This window comes from Vitis riparia, chromosome 15 (genome assembly GCF_004353265.1).
Source record: "Vitis riparia cultivar Riparia Gloire de Montpellier isolate 1030 chromosome 15, EGFV_Vit.rip_1.0, whole genome shotgun sequence".
Lineage (NCBI taxonomy): Eukaryota > Viridiplantae > Streptophyta > Magnoliopsida > Vitales > Vitaceae > Vitis > Vitis riparia.
In genome coordinates, this window is record NC_048445.1 from 6,189,439 (window position 1) to 6,210,360 (window position 20,922).

Genomic DNA, 20,922 nt, shown 5'->3' on the forward strand with positions numbered 1-20,922 from the left:
AATTATATTAAAATAAAATTTAATCAAATGACTAAAATAATAACACGTCATCATTTAAGAAAATATAGGTTGTCTTAAAAAATATTATTTTTATCAACAATCACCTGCCACAATAATAAATAATGGGTTAAAAAAAAAATTTGATGATTTGTTGGCATGGTTTTGTATGGGGACGATGAAGTGGCTTCCACATGTAAACGTACGTGCACGTGGTAAAATGCCGTTGACGATTTCAAGGCATTGCAATTAAATGCTATAGATTTAAGTAGTAAATGGGTGCCACCTACTAGGGCTTGCCTCCATCTCTACTTCCTTTAGTGGTAAATATAAATTTACTTAATTTTTCATAGTAATTTTTGATGCAAATTCTATTTTGAGCTCATAAGTCGTTAGATGTTGAATACAAGTTCACTCCACCTTTGATGTGAGTTCTCATCCCATTTTCTATCATGCTATTTAGAAGCAAATAAAAATCATTTTGAAACATATTTATATTTTAAAATTTATAATGTTAGAAAGTGTTTCAAAATCCTAATTAGTGTAAATTTCTTTTGTAAAGAAGATTGTACATAATATTTTATAAGTTAATTTATTATTGTAATATTATATTTTTTTATCGAATAAGAAAAAATTGTTATGAGTATTTATATAAATATTTTAAGTTATGAAGAGAAAAAGTCATAAAATAAAGATGAACCTATATTGATTATACGAGGGGAATAGAGCAATGGAGCAAGGAAGGAGGTGAGGGAAAACGAGAGATACTTGATGGAGTAAGGAAGCTCGTGGTAGGGTGCCAACACAAGAAGTGAAAAAACATGAGATATTTCGAGAATTTGGTTTTATCCTTTATAATATTATTTATGGTATATATGGTATGATGGAAATATTTTAGCTCATCCGTATATATATATATAACATTCAATATAGGCATGATTGTAAAATCAAATCACATTAAACCTCGTTATATTGATTATTTTATCTTTGTGTTCTTAATCTAATACGGTTGATATTAAAGTTTTCGCTATCACAATAATTTATCATTTTAAAAACACTTCTAAAACTAATTCTAAGCTCATTTCACAATATGTTAGCATAAAAAATATTTTTAAAAACAAATCAAATGTTTAATAAAATTTTTAAAACACTTAAAAAAAAGTTGTTATAATATTTCTTAAAGAAACACTTCATATATGATTTTTTTTTTTTTTGAAAAAAAAATCATAAAAAAATCTTCCACTAAAATTAATTCAAATAAAAACAATTAAAGGAATTAAAAAAAAAATCTTTTTAACATTTTTCTCTTTCTTTTAAAACAATTAAAAGAAGTCCTTGAAGCATAAGCAACACAAAACTAAATATAACAAACTATAAAACGATGGTGATGTGGATGCATTTCTTTTTTAAAAAAAAAAAATTATAAATTCCTATATAATATAAGAATTTTTATAAAATAATTAGAGATTGCTTTATATTTTCCAAAAAATCAAATTAAATTTTAAATTTTGACAAAGTAAATTTTTTTTTACTTTGTCAAATTTAAACATTTTGAAAAGTGTTTTACAAAATCATAAGATAAGTCCTAATTCCTTATCTTATAAAAAATAATTTCTTTATTTTTATGTAAGAATTTTTCTTTCCTTCAATATTCCCAATGATGAGAGGCTTCAAGCATACAAACATATTGACCCTATAATTAAGGACAAATTACATAGAGTACAGAAGCTTTGTATTTAACGATTTGACCGCTCAGACCCCACACAGGCACTCTCTCTCCCTCTGCTACAGAGATACGTAGTTGTCAGTGACAACAGAAGACACAGATCCTTTTATTTTAATGCATTTTTATCTCTCCTTCGTTTTTTTTCCTCATTTTGACAAACCTTTTAGCTTATACTGTTGAGTTAGGTGTTTACCTACACCACTCACATGGTGGGTTTTTACTTTTGTGCTTCGAAGTAACCCTAACTTTGCTGAAAGAGATGGCTGTCATTTCTCTAACATTTTTGAAAACTATCACCATCCATCTTCATTGCGTTCTCAAGGGTTTCCTCTTCCCCAGAAGTTGCCCTTAAAGGTTAAATTTTTACTCCCTGATCCGTCGGACTACCTGTGGGTCCTTCTGTGCCATCAATCCTTCTCTATGGTTAGCTATAGGGTTTTGCTGGCACGACTGGTTTGGCTTTAAGGGTGTGTTTGTTTCTTCCCACAAAAGTCAACCAAAAAAAAAAAGAAGAGAAAATGCCTGGTGATCAGCACAATCCTTAGACATTATACCTGCATGATCACCACAAAGTTCATCATGCAATGTATTCTGGTAAGAGAGAATTTAACTTTCTGTGTATTTAATCCGGATGAGGGTCAATGGACAATGAGACAATAGAAAATTAGCTAGTATGAAAGGATATGGCTCGCGGCATATTGGCGTTTTCGTACTTGTTCTTCCATGGTGGGACACATTGGGTGGGGTCGAAATTTCAGACCTTTAATTGAATGTATCCTGCGAAGGATACCTTCCGTTATAAAAGCGGATCGACCATGGGCATATGGCATGTCAATCCGTGACCTATTTCACTGTACGTCTACTCTAATTACATTCTGGTACCCAGTTCAATTTCCCCTCCGAATCGCCATCAAAACAATTCTTTCTGTTCCTCCTTGTATCAAAACTGAGAAGGTATACATACAAGCAACCATTTACCACCATGGCCTTGCTGCAAATCATCAGAAAAATCAATCCAAGATTGGTTTTTAGCAAGTAATCAATGAGAAGAGATATCGGTTATGGGTGAAGACGACAGGAAGCCACCGACGTGACAGGAAGACGACACAAAAATGTATGGATATGGAGCTTCAACAGGAGTAAATACATCCGTGCTGCCTTATTAACTAGGGCATTATTTGTTCAAGGTTGGGCAACATTTTCGAGGACCACCTCTAAGATAGCTTTATTGATCACAAAGGCATCTATTATTATATTTGGTTTTGTACGTTGACAATTAGTTGGGCTTTAATTAGCAACAGTGACCCACCTCCATCACCACCATAGAATTAACCAGAGGCCTCGCTTCTAACATATATTGCATCCCCCAAATGTTTCCTTGATCCAATTTGGAGCAATAACATCAATTTTAATTGGTATGAACCATAGGTTGGAGAATAATATACATCAAACTGATACAAGCTATATGTGAGTTCAAATACATACATGATCTCCCATAAGATACGGCTAATATAGTATTAAGTTATCGATTAATCTAAATGTTTTAAGTTATTCAAAATAATGAGTCAACAATGTGTGTAACAAGTTCATATGAGTTGTAACCTATATCATTAATGCCTTGCAAGGGGATTAAAGCATCAAACAAAAAGATGTTGCTAACAGGGTCAAACTCATTTTATATACATATTGATTAATTTAGACTACTCGAAACCTATGCAACTTTAAGATCAATGTCCACGCAACTTTAAAATGTGTAAATAAAATTACGAGATCGAAGTCATTACATATGTTCTGTAAAGGATGTTATTGTTTTAATTTCACTCTAACGTGGATGTTATCAAACTTAAGGTGCACATTATTAACTTTAAAATGCACTATATACTATCAGGGGCGCCGAGCCACATAAAACCTAGATGGGACAAATGCCCTCTAAAATTTGGAAAAAAATGTCTTGACCATGGGAGTTAATCACTTCTCCCTTGGTCCACAAGGAAACCTTACTTGTTACATTTGTTGCTCCCTTCTACCCCTTAAAATGAAGTATTATTCCTATCTCTTTCTCAACTAATTTTCTAACTCTCTCATTTACAATGTCATAAATTTTATCCTCATATAAGCATGATATCCATGCATATCATATTTATGTGATTAAGGTGCCACACAGAAAGACATTACTAATAAGCTCAAACTTACTTTACGTAAATATTATATCATTTAGGTTCAAAGCTCACATAACTTGAAAATACGTATATACAATTAAAAGTAGTTATTACATATATAGTATAAGGAAATTCACCTTTTCTACATGCATGATATTTTCATCATATTCTATGAAATTGTATATATAGATGAATAAACATCCCTTATGGTCAAACATCCATCCCCACATTTAGTCATAGATTAGCACTAATACTATTTGTAATGAAATACTTTCTTTCCCCTATATATTTTCGGTTTAAATGCAAGACCTACACAACTTTAGATACATTTACACAATTAAAAAGAGTTATTGAGCTATGGAATCCCACAATATAAGCCCTATTATGGGTCTTGGCACTTGACAATGCCAACTCCATTTGGACTTAGTGATTTCCATATTAATGATTTTTTTACACTATTGAATTATAATCAATTAAAAATAAGACAAATCACTAAAACCAATAAGACTTTTTTGTCACAATATCTTTGTGACAAAAGGTTGGAATAAGAAGTTTCCTCCAAATAATAACTTTTAGCAACCAGTAAAAGTAAATCTCTTCATTGCAAAATTAAACTTTATGAAACAAGTTTTGTACTTCAAAATATCATTTTATGACAAATTTTATTTTAGGTTAGATGATATATTACTGCAAAGAATTTTATATTATAAAAAATATTATTTTTATTGACAATTTTTTTTTTGTATCAAAAAAGTTATCATTGTAATAAATATTGTTTCATGACAAAAAGTTCTATAATTAGTTGGTGTTTGGTAAACCAACTTAACTTAAAGTGGTTTAATAACTTAATTTAAGTCATTAAATAAATTAAGTATATTTTATCCAATAATTTAATGATATGCTTTAAAATAAAAAATAATTTTAAGTAATAAGTAAAATTAAATAATTAACTTTTTTTTAAGTCTACATCTCAATTTTACTTTTTTTACTCAATTTGGCCTAATTACCTTCACGATCTCCTTTACTATTCTACAACTTTCACTATCACTCAATCTTCTTTACCGTAATTATAATTTATGATAATTAATTAAACAACTTTAATACTTAATACTTCAAGTAATAATTAATTAAATAATAAGTTTTAAGTTAACAACTTAAGTATAATTTTGTTTGAAGTCAACTTAAGTTATTAAGTAATAGGCATTAAGTTTTATCAAACACTCCCTTACAACTTATTTTACAATTTTTTTTTTTAAAGTTTTGGATTTAGATTTATTTCCAAAGCCATCATGCATGCCATCCCAAAACCATTCCAACTCCAGTGGAAGGCATTTTAATCATCATGCCACTCACCACGTTTTAAAAGAGACTTTTATCATATCATCTAAAAGCCAGGTAATGTTCAAAGAAGTAATAAACTAAACTTTTATTTGAATTTTCTTTACCATCTTAAAAAAAAAATATTACAGTTATGTAAATTGAAATTTCAAGTAAAAAAAATATTTGAAAAATATGGTAATTATGTAAATTGGAATAAAAAATTTTAAATTGGAAAAAAAAATTGCATACATCATGAACAAAAAGTTAAGGGCTTGTTTGGGAACATTTTCAAAAATAGTTCTCAAAAAATATTTTTTGAAATCGAACATAAGAATTATTATGAATTTTTTTTTTTAAATTACTTTCTCTTCCTAAAAACTCTTTTTCAAAATTTTAAAGAGCTGAGGAAGTGAATTTAAAAAAAAAAAAAACAAAAAATTTAACAATGTTAAAAGGTGTTTTTTATTAAACTAGACATCTATCTACCTTTTTTTTATTCCTATGTTTTAGATAATATTGAAAATATATCAAAAAATACATCGGTGATATTTTTTTTTTTACTTAATTCTAAATAGAACTTAAGACTAAATAATGTTTAATAGTGTTAAGTATTAAGTTATTTATTTTTGTAATATTTTATTTCTATTAAACATTAAAAAATAAAGAAAAACAAACATGTTATTTTTTCTAATTAGAAAAAGTAAATATTTTAGTTTTTTTATTCAATCAAAATTTATAATAAACCATGAAAAAGTAAAAAATAAATAAATAAATAATCTAAAATCTGAAAATAAATTGTTTTTCAATAAAAAGGTAAAAATAAAATAAACACCCTTTTAACTTGTACTTCTTGCAATAAATAATTTTGTCACAAGGGATTGGTTTTAACCATGAACTTGAAATTTTGTGGTAAAATATCAAATATTTCATATCTTTTATTGAAAGCATTTTGCCATGAAATTTATTTGAAAAAGTAAAGTTTCCCATGAAAGGAAATTGGGAACTAAAAAGTAATATTTTGTTATGAATAATCTCATGCTAAGTTTATAGCATAATGTCCTAGATTACATAGAAAACCCTCCTCATATTTTTAGCAATAAAAACTAAATTTTATGATTAAAGGTGATATTTTGTCTTCAAATCCATAAAAAATAAATAAATTTTTTTGATATTTTGTCATCAAAATTAATTCATATTAAAAAAAAATTGTAACAAAAATTGATATTTATCAAAACAATTATGTAACCACAACACAAAGTGCATTAACAATTAACAAACCTCTATTGGACATGTTAACAATGGAAAGATCCAAAACAACTGTCAAGTCTCTTAAGTCCTAAGTCTGTGTTTGGATGACCAAAATAGAATTCTTTTTCTTGCCCATTAAGGAAAAAGGAAAGAAAAATATGAGTAATGAACAAGTATGGATTTGCAGAGAAGACAAACGAGGAGGGAGAGGGTCGTTGTAAAGAGACATCATGGCCATTATTAGAAAAAGTCTAATTCAATTCTGCAGAGAAAGATGATAGAAGAGATGGAGAAAAGGGTAGAAATCGAGAAAGGTGGAAGGGATGATAATGAATGAGGGTGTGGAAAGTGAAAGTGTGAAACACAGAGACTTTAATCTGAGAGAAGAGAATAGGTAGGACGTAGTGCAGTGGCTGTGATGAGGTACCACCCCTCCAGAAAAGCTAAAAATGAAAGAGAATGGTACATCCGTACGGTGCGGTTGGGAAGAGTAGGTCAGCTATCAATCTCTCTCCCCTCCCCGTCCTCCACTGCCTTCACAATTTAAAAAATGGTCATTAACAGAAGTGAGAATAATTTTTTGGAAAGGTTTCCAACCTTTTTCAGCCTTTGAAAATAGTCTTTTTAGCCCTTAGAATTTTTTATTTTATTTTTATAAAAAAAATTTAAATATAAAAACATTAAAAACGTACATTCCCCTAAATTACCATCAAACTTATTCAAAATGTATTTGTTCATCACCCATCAAAAAAATCACTTTAAAAGTAAGTCGTATATTATTATTTTGTATCTAAATTTTATTTATTTTTATTATATATAAAGTCTCGAATCATGTTCTACATATTGATATGATTATGCATATTTATGTCTTTATTTAATTATTAAAATTTTCCTACATATTTTTAATGATCTAGATCCAAAGTTCTATAAGCATCGATTTGATATTTTAATATTTTTCTATATAAAAAGTTCCAACAAAAACCTAATTCCTATATTTCGTTAAAAAGTTTTTAAATAATTTGATAAATTAAAAAAATATCACATGCTTAATTTAGTTATTTTCCGTGATCAAATCTATAAAGAGAATTGTTAAATTCCCTTGCCAAATCTCTTTTTATTCCTATTTTTTTAATTAAAATTTTGAAAGAAAAAAAAACACTCAAGTGTGAAAGATGTCGTCATCCTCTTCATTCTAAGCTCCATGGTAACCCTATGTCCGTAACCTTAACTCTCCTTTTTCTCCGATTAGGAAGAAGACGAAGGGGAGACAAGAGAGGTAAAGGAATAAGGAGGAAAGGAAGATAGAAAAAAGAAGTAGGGTTTAAGCGCGTAGCGTAAGGTTAGAAGTGACAATGTTTGATATGATTCATCAACACGATATGAATTCAACATGTTTTTCACAAGTTTGAATTGAGTATAAATAGGTTTAGGTCATAGTCGTATCAACCTGCATAACTCATTTAATAAATAGATAATTTTTAAGTTGACTTGCATAAGACAACTTTGATTCGAAATAACTCACATGATAATCTCACTATTAATTTAATTATATTTTAAAACTATTTAACATATGACTCATTTTAAATTTGTTTTTAAATAAATACATTAATTGAATCATAATTATATTGGCTGAAACATTAATCATATAGATAAATACAAGATCTAACTCAATTTAATTATTAAAGAGGAAAACATTATTATTAAATTGGTTAAATAGGTTATACAACATATTACCTGTTAAATAATTAAGTAGTATTTAGATTTATGTTATTTATAATATTATTAGTCATTTCGGGTCTGGATTGAGTTATATAGTAGAATACTTAGGCTTGGACACGACATAAACATAGCCCCTAAATCAAATTATCATGTAAGAGCGGTTTACCATCAAACTAATTATTGTTCATACATTATTACCACACAAAAATTGTTAAAACTTAATTTATCCCGCCTAAAATACTAGTTTTGATACTAGTTTTTTATCCAGGTAAAAAACCAAATATTTTATCAAATTTATATTACAAAAATAATAAATAAAATTTTAATTATCTTACTTTCAAATTCCATTAAACTACCCATTAAAAATATAAAAATCATCAATGATAATCTTTTCAATGAAGATTTTTCAATTTTTTTTACAATAATTAAATATAAAAATATATACAAATTTATGAACAAAGTTATAAACATTTTTAATAATCATCATATCAAAAGAACATAAAAATAATTAATTATACATATAACGTCATTTTCTTATTTCATTTATATCCTTAAATACACCGATACAACGTCATTTTAGTATTAAATATGTTTTTAGTTTTACATATTATTTTTTAGGGAGAATTGTGTTTTGGGCCCAGCTGGGTCCAAAAATTAACAAAAGGTTCATATAACTCTTCAAATTGAGTTGAAGGATATGAAATAGTAATGGACAAATATACCCTTTAAGAACACATAAAATTAAGTTAAATAATTTTTTTTCAATAATTTTTTTTCAAAAATACTAAATTAAATAAAAGTGGTTTTCAAAAATATTAAATTAATTTTTTTTCAAAAATATTAAATTAAATAAATTTATTTTAAAAAATATTAAATTAAATAAAAGTATTTTTAAAAAATATTAAATTACATAAAAGTATTTTTAAAAATATTAAATTTAATCAAAAATATTTTAAAAAATATTAAATTAAATAAAAGTATTTTTAAAAATATTAAATTAAATAAAAAATATTTTAAAAAATATTAAATTAAATAAAAGTATTTTTCAAAAATATTAATTTTTTTTTTCAAAATCAACAAATGGCATTTTTGGAAATACTGAAGGATAATATCCTTCAACTCAATTTCCATACTTTCATTGAGTCTTGAACTCAATTTGAAGAGTTACACGGACCTTTTGTTAATTTGGGTGTCCATCTACCCTTAAAACATAATTCTCCTATTTTTTAATGTCACAAATTTTATCTTATAAATAAATATATAGATTGCTTATTCTATTATTTATTTTAAAAAGTAATATTTTTATAAATTTTGATTAATTTCCATCTCAAAAAAAGAAATTTTGATTTGCCATCCATATTTCCGTAGAATCCAACTATCAATATTTCTCAAATTTGCAATCTCTTTATTAATGAATGGAACTAAAATGGTAGATTAATAAAATACCGGTTATCAGCAAGGATTATGATGCGATGCCAAAGAAGTAGAAGACAAAGGGAAGTTGGCCAAAGAATCATATTAGCTTTACAAAGTCTAAAGCATCTCCCCCTGCAGAGCTATCAGGGTTTGGCCTATAAACTGTCCCTATGGTTGACTCTTTTAGCATTTCAGATCAGCAAACCTGAAAAGATTTGAAGCCAACCACTTCAAATTTCAAAACAAGCTCCTGGGGACCTATTACCAAACTGAGTTGTGAAGGATGATTGGATGAAAAGCTAAGGAAGGAAAGTTTACTATGGAGACATGTTTCAGTGAGGAACAAAAAAGAAGATGAAGCCCATTCAGAAAAGTGAAGGTTTGGTTGTGTACCATGGGCACACCCACCATCTAGGACCACAGACAGGGACAAGAGTAGAAGACATGGCAAAAGTGACATAACAGCAAGTTAAGTACCTATCACCCACATGTACCACCAACACAGTAAATGTCTCACATGCCAATCATTAACCTAGTTTCTTTAGCACCCCCTGTGACACGGTAGAGCTAGAGAGCAAGGAGGATCAGGCTGGTCCGGGGGTGGGGCGGATAGCCGTAGCCATAAGAGATATGGTAGTGAAACACTGCTTCAGTTTCAGTGTTCCACTTGCAGATCACTGTCTTCTTTTTTCTCCCTCAAACCATTTTTTGGTGCAATGTCAGTATACATGATTGAGGAGTTTAGAAGAGTAAATGCTTATGAAACAGAAAGAAATTTGTTGAACGATGGCACCACAAAAGGGTATCACCAAGTGTTAAAACAGTGAGCTTGATTTGTTATCACAAAACTACAGAAGCAAAATTCCCTAGGAAAGCACAATTGTTATAGTTCCAAAACAATAAATTGCATGTCTGGTCATTTTGAAAGCCAATAGATAATCAAGAACAACGTACAAGCCGCGATCACTGCAGAGAGAATGAGAGTATCTCTTGATCGCCGCCTCCTGATTGAACCTGCAAACATGATGTGCAAGATTAATGAAGGAACTTAAGAAGATTGATTTCAGTACCACAGATGACTTGAGTAATATACCAAGCAGGCCACGGATTATAGGGAACTTGTCACTTAATAGTTTCACTTTCCCTTGAAAATCCCCAAACAAAGTTCTTTGAGAGTTCAAGGCAGCCCTTGTCGTTTGAGCTTGACTAATCACATCATCTATCTGCACAAAAGTGAACCCAACATCACCACGTGGAAAAAGATTTTCAGCTTTTGGATAAAAGAGGATAGCAAATATCTTATTAGTTAAAAGTCAGTTTCTAGCCACACACCAACATGCTGTTGCTGCAATGGTATTCAGAGAGCTCTCAAGGTTGACCTTATTTTAGAAGGTTGTATTGCTAGATATCCTTACAAGTAACCCTCACAAAAAAAAAAAAAAAAAAAAAAAAAAAAAAAAGAACAAAACAACATAATAATAATAATAATAAAGCTAGTAAATCCAGCTCTACAAAAGGAAATTCAGTGTGAAATGGACCACCCACAAACTGATGTTGTGCTTCAAGCATTCCCTAAGTGGCTTTGTTTTTGTAGCCAATGACAAATAGACTATCATGACAAGGTTATTGCAGTGATAGATTAACCTATTACATCCACCAACATAAGCATGATAGAATATGAGTGTGCGTATTGAGAGGGAGAGCACAATCATCTCAAAATTTCACCTCTACACAAATGATTAAGAACTTCATATGATCTAAGAATACAAATAATAATGGATTCACTTGAACTTTTCACAAAAATATTGTTGCCCTTGCAAGAAATAACTTTACAAACAACACGACCATCACATGGCCTGATAATCAAGACAGTGGATGGTTGATGGTTAATCCAAGAGGTTTTCTGAGTTAGCCTTGTGTTCTATAAATCCAGCAAAAATAAGGGGAAAAAAGCCTAATTTTCTCTGACAGATTGTGTAAGAGAGTTCACTTTTAAGAGCCAAGGTTTTGAAGAATAAAAAAATAAACGGACAAAATTCTTGGTAGAGACCATGTATAAGATCTCTATGTCATTGCAACTAGATCATAGATATGTAAAATAGGGAGTTAGCTCTTCCAAAGAATGTCAAGAGACAATATATATAAATAGCAATACAACCACTCTAAAAATAACTCTCCTAGGGTAAAAAGATGTATATAATTTTGTATTTGCTAACTAAAAGATTGGTGAAAGAAGTGGAACTAGCAATAAGCAATTTTTGGCAACCATTTAAGAGCCAATTTTCCAGATTTAAAAATTCAATTTGGGCACCCTACCCAAAATCAAATGAACTTGGAAATTTTCAAAAAAAAAATTATGTAAAAATCCAGTACCTCAACACATCATCATACAAGAACTGCAAAATAACTTTACTCCATTGTCCATTAGGTTTCAACAAATACTTATATCCTGCCAGCACAGTGTTGGCTGCATGAACCTTTTTCTGTAATTCAACTTTATCTAAACCCATATCATCTGGTAAATCACTGGTGATTGTGTTTTTTCCTCACTACATGTCATTTTTAACCTATCATGGTCTTTGTAGCAATTTCAATTAGTGCACTAATTTTTTGATAGCCAGAAAAGAAAGATAAAAAGGTTAATAGCGCAGTAATTAGTCTTTGTTGCACATGACATAACCATCCTAGGCAATTTCGTTCACCAATTGAGATATAACCATCCTAGGCAACTTCTTTCATCTTATTCTCAATTGGTGTTACCTCTAAGCTTCAAACAAATGTAGTTATTTCTCCTTTTATCTTCTCTTGTATTGATACTCACCATCTCAAAATCCTGATTTCCTATTCCATTATGTCATATGAAACTGAGAAGAAGGAGACGAAGAAATCCCAGGGGAACTTTTCTTGCTGACATATTTAAGGAGCAAAGAGGAGCAGCATTTAAGTCTTACATGGGATATGCTTCCATGGATAGCAGCCCTCTCTCGTAGTAACTGCATTCTAGGTGACATACTCCCAGATGCCTGCAAGGAAGGAGGATAAAATTGACAAGTATTGAGAAAATATAACTATATAATAACAGTATGACAATATAATTTTCAATTTTAATCTTGATCACCTTGTATTCACTGATATCATCCCTGACAGAACTCAGAAGCTCTGCATGTTCCCTCATTGAGTTCATGTTTCCCTTGATCCGTCTAAATTCCTACAGAAATATAGAGCATTTATTTCAAAGGAATAGCTGACATAAAGCAATTCATTACACAGTGATAAAATGCCCATTCTAGCGCTAAAACGGTTATGCCGAGGAAGCAAGCAGCAGGGTACAGTTGAGAGTGTCTAACCAGTCAGTTAGAAAACCTAAAAAAAGATGCATTAGACTACCATATCAGTGTCAGTATGACCTAGAAACACCATGCAAAGAAATAAGAACACCAATTCTAAAGCCTCTTAAAATCTGCTAACAGAGCAAAAGAAAATTGCTTTTCAAGATTTTAAGTTGGGTCAATCAAATGCCAAGCAGGGGTGTTCTGAACAGTGTGAAATACAGCTGACAGAATAAAAATCAGTAGTGGAATGAGAAGAAAATGAACATATGGTAATGTTGGATTACAAAAGCAAAAGACTCTTCTTAAACCTTTTCTTTTTCTTTCATGATTCACAACAGAAACAAATTGGAAACTTTGGAAGCTTGAGCCTCATGATTAATCAATTTGATGAGAAATCATCTGAACTGCTGACCATCCCTAGAAACATTCTGGAGATTTATGCTTTCAAGATAAAAAAAATAAAAATAAAAATAAAAAAAAGTAAAATTACATATGATACCACACCACATATGCATCTAATAGATCAGAATTGTTTTCCTTCCAACTAAGCATTCTTGTATGAACTATGCAAATAAAAATTATAGGGAAAAGTGTGTTTCGGTACACACTTCTGAAAAAAAATGGAAAACAGGAACCCACATTTATAAAATCCAAATATAATATATTCAACCGAAAATAATTAGGATTTCATGCACTTTTAGATCAAAGGTAGTACCGAGGAACTACTTGTTAATGATATAAGTGCTACCATTTACTTGAATGAGTACTACCTTTGACCTGAGAGTACATAAAATATTATTTAAGGACCCTTTTCTATTTTTTTTCCAAAAGCGTATAGCAAAACACATTTTTCCCAAAAGTACATTTTTCAAAATCTGACAAAGAATAGATAATTGATGGTTTTATTGAGTTATATGCTGCATTTTAACTGATTGTAGCTCCCACCTTGTCTCCTTTTTGGATGTGGGACTAGCAGTGCAGCTAAATTAACAGAGCATAATTTTTTTCTTTTTTGACAGGCAAAGATCATATATTTTAACACAGACTAGAGCATAACTCATGTTGTCACCTAACTAAAGCATGAAGACAAAAATATAACTAGCTTTGTTTTGCTAGAAGGAGATCAATTATGAAAATGGGAATCACAAAATCAAATGCTTTCCTCAAAACTTGAGATTCGCAATCGATAACAACCTTGCTGAAACACACCAACCCACCAACCTTGGTTCAACATGACAAAAATAAAGCTCAATTATAAGGCTCATGAACATAGCTGCACCCCAAGGCCCAGTGGACTAGAAGATTTTCTTTGAGTCCAACTCTAAATATCATCCCTAGGTAGCCACCACCATGGCCAACATAACCTATCTAAGAGATTTGTCCCTCCTATTTTCTTCTAAAGAAGTCTAATTTCAGCTGTAAGCATATCTGCATAATTAAATACATAACTATACACGCAATACTTTAGGCTAGGCAGAACACCAGACCATGTTTAAGGCCTATTAAAAGTTAGGACAGATTCTGACTAGCTCAGTCCAAGGTGTGGGTCACTGGATTGAGACCAGAAGAGTTAATTGGGCATCCTACTCCATTGTGATCAGTGCAGGTTTGAGATCCATACAATCAGGGTCGAATCAGATTCAGAGTAAAGATGTTAGAACCAACTCAGTTTCAAGTTGAGTTCAAATCTAGCCAGGTCACTGTCCAGTATTAGGTCTTTAGAAGTTCAAAGGGTTAGTGCCACCAATATAATCCTCTAATATGCTATGGAGGACATACATAGTTCTTTTAAAGTTGGTGATTATAGCTTTATTGCATTATGATTCATGTGATCTTCCATGCGAAACAGTTAGGTAGATTTGATTAAATGTCTATTCTCTTCTTAATTGACTTTATTAGGATATCCATAGTAGCTGATCTTGTACAACCTAGCCTGAATGGGGTTATTTGGTTACCTTTTTCTTAACTGATATATGCCCCCCTATTGCCAAGTGATTCTAACTGTACACTGTTATGTCTCTTATACCAAAAATCTCCACAAAGATACATATTTAGATAAGATGAGAGCACAGTGAGATAGTCATTGCCTGTACAGAGGCAAAAAAAAAGATGCAAGTATATATACTTATATTATGCGTGTCATTGCATCAGAAAAGCCTGACACTTATATTCTAACTGCATTTTTTGAGAAGCTACCTTCAGCTCTTCATAATAAATATAAATTGGAAGACAATTATATCAATCATGTTTGCTGTAAAGTATTAAGCATATATGCTATGCTCAAACATACAGCCTTTATATTTCACACTCTCTATATTAAAGAAAGTGTCTTAATTGATAAACAAGAGAAAAGGAGAAAAAAAAAGTATTACAATCTTGAAAAACTAATCCATATATGTAATAATGAGCAGTATATCATAGACACATTTAGGTGAGATTAGTTTTACTTGATTCCTAGACACAGAACTTTCTGATATGCGTAAAGTAACTTAAAATATGACTGCTAGCAACTAAAATCACAGGTTCTAGAAGACAAACCTGGGTAAACTCATGAAGTATGTCTCTATGCCTTGCTAGCTTCTGAGTAACAGAAGTAGTAGGTGCAGCAGATGCAGCACATCGGCTCATAGCATCATTTGTATCAAGTAGCTTCTCAAGCAAGGATTGGATCTCCATTTCCATGGACTTCCATGACCTGCTGGAGCTAACAGTGGGTGATCCAGTGTCCACATATCCTCCTTGGGTGAACCGATAATAATATATCATCAGAAAAGCTTACATTCACCAAACTACTATCCAACTGAACCTTGGAGCTGTCTATGAATATCAATCAATGAGTCATAGTTAAAAAAAATTGATCAGGAAACAAATCTAATACCTATGTTTATTGATAATCCTATAAGAGAAAAAGAGCAGATACACGGAGCACTGAAGTTACAGCTTGTGACATATTGGAAATTACACTTTGATAACACTACGCAAACTTATATCTACAAAAATGGTTCAGATTTCTGTCTATAAAGTTCAATTGAACCAACAGTCTTTCAACAGGAAAGATTCCGAAGATAACAGTGGGTAAGAAGAAGAACGAAAAAAAGGCCTTGAAACGACTTGCCTTAAGGTTCAAAAGACAAAAATCCAAACGGGGTGTTCTATTCCAACTCCCCCACTGGATTATATATACACCTCCACTTCTTCTTTTTAAGTAGAAAGGGGCATGTAGAAAGATCACACTGCCATCTTCTTCAACCTTCATCCACCTCACCCAAAACCCTAACCCTAACTCTTTCCCCTTCCTCTCCATCACTTTTTTCCCTTCCCAACCTTAATCTCATCTTCTTAGTTTTGAAAATAAAAAAAGTAATAGCCAATTCTAGCAAGCCCTTGTCCACCTGCTTTAAGCTCTATCAAATCCCGACAAAAAAAGTAAAAACTTAAAAAAATAAGAAAACTGAACCACAACAAAGGAATTGCCATGAATGGCAACTATGGCTGCTCCAATTGCAACAACCATGAGATTAGGGCTAGGAATGGAAGAAAGTGATAAGAGGAAAGAGTTAGGGTTACAGTTTTGGGTGAGGTGGATGAAGGTTGAATAAGAGTGCAATGCGGTCTTTTCACGTGCTCTTTTCTATTTAGAAAAAGAAAAAAAAAACAAAAACAAAAAGGCTGGGGATGTATATTTTGTCCAAACGTGAGAACAAATAGAACTCTCCAGATCATCAAAATGGTATATAAAAGAAGCAAAGCCCCTGATAAACAGAAACAATTACAGGTACATTGAACCGGCCACCATACTCCTCAAACAAAAAATCATAGCAAAAAACAGTGTGAAGACATGGTAATGACACTGTGAGACTGAAAAGTTGGTCAGGTGCAACTGAATAGTGACAATAAATAGTAGAAAATAGCTTCATGTCCAGCATGACAATACTTTGTGAAATGAGCCTCTACATGCTATGGATATTCATGGAAAGAGTTATGATAATAAGAGGGGAGGGGGGAAGAGAGAGAGAGAGAGAGAGATGGCAATTTTTTTACCGGCAAACATAGCATATGTGGATGATAATTGAACAGGCATATAACATAGCAACTATCTCTACCATTAGATTTATTATTTTGATGAACCAAAGTACAATATGCTGCCTTCCAAACTTGAAAAGAAAGCATTCTACTAGGTGATTGCTTCAAATTCTTCTCAATCTTCAATACATCTCCAAAGTCTCATCAATATCAAGGATAATGAGTCGATATCTAGCAAAATTTTAACTCTCAAGCCTCAATCAAATTTGGAAGGAGATTAAGATGATCTTCAACACCTCTACCATATTTTTACATCACCAAACATGTTTATGCACTTCATCATCATCATGCTTTTGCTCCCTTGACAATAGCAAGCTTTCCCTCATTGCAAATACCAATTTCCACATACATCCACCCCAAATCTAAGCCTGTTTAACCAGATTCAGGGTAGCAAATCAAACTCATCTTTCTATCTGTCACATTGTTTCACTTGTCTCTGAAGTAACAAATCAATTTAAAAATCCTCTTGGTTAACTTTTATATTAAGGGACAACGCTGTTTTTTGATAGGCAAAAGGATTATATATAGAAAGCACCAAAATTAAAAATGCAACAAGGTACGCATAAGCTATACACATGCTTCCAAAAAAGGAAGGGACCACTATTACAGACAATTGTCTCCATGATATCACCAAACATATCTCTTATGAAAGAAAAAAGAATGGTACACTTACAAGATGGAATATGCACTTCCTAATTAAAGCTACAAAAGAAGCTTAATTAAAGCTACAAAAGAAGTTTATTAAAGCTACAAAATAAGCTTAGACACCTAAAAAAGGCCATAAAACCATCAGATCAAGCTAGGCAGTCGTAAAGGAACATGTGCAAAGCCTCAAACTGAAACACCTTGAAGTGTGAGAAAGAAATCATGACTCAGCAAATTAGGCAACTTGCCTCACCTAACTTTATCGGTTCATATATGGATGGCAGGCATCAGAGTCCATTTATAGTGGTGCAATTCACTACAATGTAGATTTGTAGACACGAACATGGGATCTCCAGCAATAATTCCAAACAACCAAAACCTTCGATAGAGCCATACACAGAGTCGGGATGGAGAATGGGAGTTGCAATCAAGATTAACAAAAAGGAAAGTAATGATTCACACATGGAAATGGAAGGAATCAAAATTACAATCATCACTGGAATAATTGCCAAATTATATGGACTTTTTCTTGAATATCATGCCTCCTCCCTTCGCAATTTTTTACTTCCCACTGATACAGGAACAATGATACCATCCCTTCTGGTTGAAATACGATAGAAATTTGGGGAATATGCATCCAAATGCTGAAAGAATTGCATTTCATCATAGCTGTCAATTCCTATCAAACAATGCGTGAGATTGCAAGAGTAAGATCAATACAATATGTGTCTCCTTTGTCAACACCTCAATCAGAGTTATCAAAAGAAGATGCAAAACCAATGCACTCTTCTAGACTATGTCAACAATGATCATATCACCATCAAAACCACTAGTCTGTTGCACCTTCGATTACCCCATTTTTCCCTCTTTTATAAATATACCACGCATATGTCCTCATGTGCCCCCTTATGTTGCAATCGTAAATTTCTACATCCTTCTGTTAATTTGACTAGGTCCCACACTTGGAGCTACCGCCAATTTTCAATGTCTATAATTCTATATCCTTCATCGCTTATCCATCAAAACTATTAATCACTTGTAAGCCAGATGAATAAATGGACCTAGATCTAGCTATTTCATTCAACAAGCTTTGCCAGCACAAGCCGTTCAGCGAAAAATTAGAACTTTTTGTATAAACTATGTAATAGACTCCAGTTGTTCACTATTCAAGAGATCTTGTTCCGGGAGTTTATACCATTCATATGTAATACTTTAATCTAAGATTTCATTCCGTCCCTGTAAGGTCCAAAATAAGGAAAAGACAAGTGGTTCCACAACTCTACCACTCCGTGAATTCTATTCCATTTAATCCCTACTTCATGACCACGAATTCCTGCTACTTCCCCTTCATGTTTTCCATCTATTCAAGAATGAACATCATCACAAACCCATTAACATTCGTCAAAGCTCTCAAATTGTCCGAAAATAACGTACCCAACCCCATTTCAGATCAGCAAAATCTCACAATTCTCCATTCCAATCTCATATTTGAATTCCAAGCCACAATTTTCTAACCCAATTTGATTGCTGAAAAGACAGAGGAAAATAAACAAAACCCAAATTCCCAATTCATCAAACAACGACAATCTCACCCAAAACTTCAATCTCACTTATTCCCCATTTTTTTTCAAATCCGGGCCAGTAACCAAAATGCAATGCAAAAACAAACAATCACGTAATCAATTTAAAAAAAAAAAAACAGTAGCATGAGAAAAACGAACCTCCTTGGGTGAACCTAGCACCAAGCTTAGCATAAGAAGATAGCTTGACATCAAGATCCCCCTCGATCTTACGAGCCTCCTTCCTGAGTTCCTCCCAGCCCGATTCCTGCAAATCCAGATTCGGATCCATCATTGGGGTAGAGAATTTCGGATCCGGATCCTCACTTCCTCACTGGGTCTTCTTCCCTTTTTGCCTCTTTGAATGGACGGTTATTACAGTTGGGAATTCTCAATTCAATTCCACACCTGTGTATGCTTCTTCTTCGTTCAGTATTGTACTTGTCTCTGGTTTTTGGGTGAAAGGAAAACTCTACTATAAATCATTTCCTTTTTTTCTTCCTGTGTCTGGACTTTGGAGTGCAAGCATCAACTGATTATATTTCACATCGACTAGAAATCAAATCCTACCCGTCTGTAATAATAATAATAAATTAATTTTATAATAATTATAATAATAATAGTAAGGATGTACCATTAAAAAAACAATTATTTTCATAATTAAAAAACAAAACATGTTTAACAACTAAAAAATAAAAAATATTTTTTATATTAAAAAGAATATTATATATATATATATATATATTTAACTTAAACCCAAAAATTTTAAATTATTTATTTAACTAATAGTGAGTTTGTGGGGATGTTAAAGCTAATTATTTTATTTACTTATTATATTATAATTAATTTTTTAAGTAAGAATAAATTAATTTTTATTTCGTCTTATGATATTTGTTTAGACTTTAATAACGTCATGCCTATTTTTAAAAAAATCTGATAATAAAAAAATCTTCTATTTTCTTCATTTTTCTCTTTGAAATTTTTTTATTTCAAAATTATATCATTGGGATTGATGGGAGGTCTCATGTATCATATATTATATTTTAAAAATTATTTTTAAAAACTATTTTTTAAAACTATTTTTTAAAAACACTTTTCAAATACAACCATAATCTTCTATAATTAAAATAAATTAAATAAAAAAACATAAAATTCGTAGTTTTTTCAAAAAAAAAAAAAATTATAGTTGATGATTTTATTTGAAAAATGATATATTTGAAGTAACTTTCATTTTTTTAAAAAAATTATTCTTTTCAATCATCTTTTAAAAAAATGGTTTTTGCATTTTTTTTTTTTTTTGCCTTTTCTGTGTTTTTTAAAAAAGAAAATTTGGGCGAGGTTGTTGGTTGATCTGCAAATGTAATATAAAGACCAGCGACATACAATCCTTGTTGATACTAAAATAAAATTTAACTTGATTGTATAATGTTAAAATATGTGTCTATAAAAACTAGAGCTACAAGCTGGCCCAACTTAGCAGCCCAAAAAACTAAGCAGGCTAACCCGCCTTCACTTGAATTGGGCTGAAATTGGAGAAATCACTGGGTTGGGCCGACATCCCAGAATTTTCATTATTGAAGTTTCCGTACAAAAATGGGGTATGGGCCTTATGGATTGCAATACACAAGCCCAATATTATATGGGGTATGGGCCTTACGGATTGCAATACACAAGCCTAATACTCATATGGGGTATGGGCCTTATGGATTGCAGTACAC

The 20,922-nt window shown here is 31.3% G+C and overlaps 1 protein-coding gene across 1 annotated transcript; it reads right to left on the reverse strand.

The window, feature by feature from the left end:
* Positions 1 to 10,342: 10,342 nt before the first annotated feature.
* On the reverse strand, positions 10,343 to 19,732 carry LOC117931538 (Golgi SNAP receptor complex member 1-2). The gene is made up of 6 exons (XM_034852506.1): positions 19,367 to 19,732; positions 15,456 to 15,652; positions 12,704 to 12,793; positions 12,537 to 12,608; positions 10,679 to 10,808; positions 10,343 to 10,599 (listed from the first exon to the last, which is right to left on the reverse strand). Exons 1-6 carry the CDS (start codon positions 19,497 to 19,499, stop codon positions 10,502 to 10,504), a joined length of 720 nt encoding a protein of 239 aa, XP_034708397.1. The 5' UTR covers positions 19,500 to 19,732; the 3' UTR covers positions 10,343 to 10,501.
* Between the last annotated feature and the right edge of the window lie 1,190 nt (positions 19,733 to 20,922).

What these genes read in the sequence shown, in the direction of transcription:
- LOC117931538 (XM_034852506.1), bottom strand. Translation starts at nt 19,499, where the DNA reads ATGATGGATCCGAATCTGGATTTGCAGGAATCGGGCTGGGAGGAACTC. An exon ending in TGCTAGGTTCACCCAAGGAG is followed by an intron (nt 15,653 to 19,366) that starts GTTCGTTTTTCT and finishes TCACCCAAGGAG; the next exon opens with GATATGTGGACACTGGATCA. An exon ending in ATGATATCAGTGAATACAAG is followed by an intron (nt 12,609 to 12,703) that starts GTGATCAAGATT and finishes CCTTCCTTGCAG; the next exon opens with GCATCTGGGAGTATGTCACC.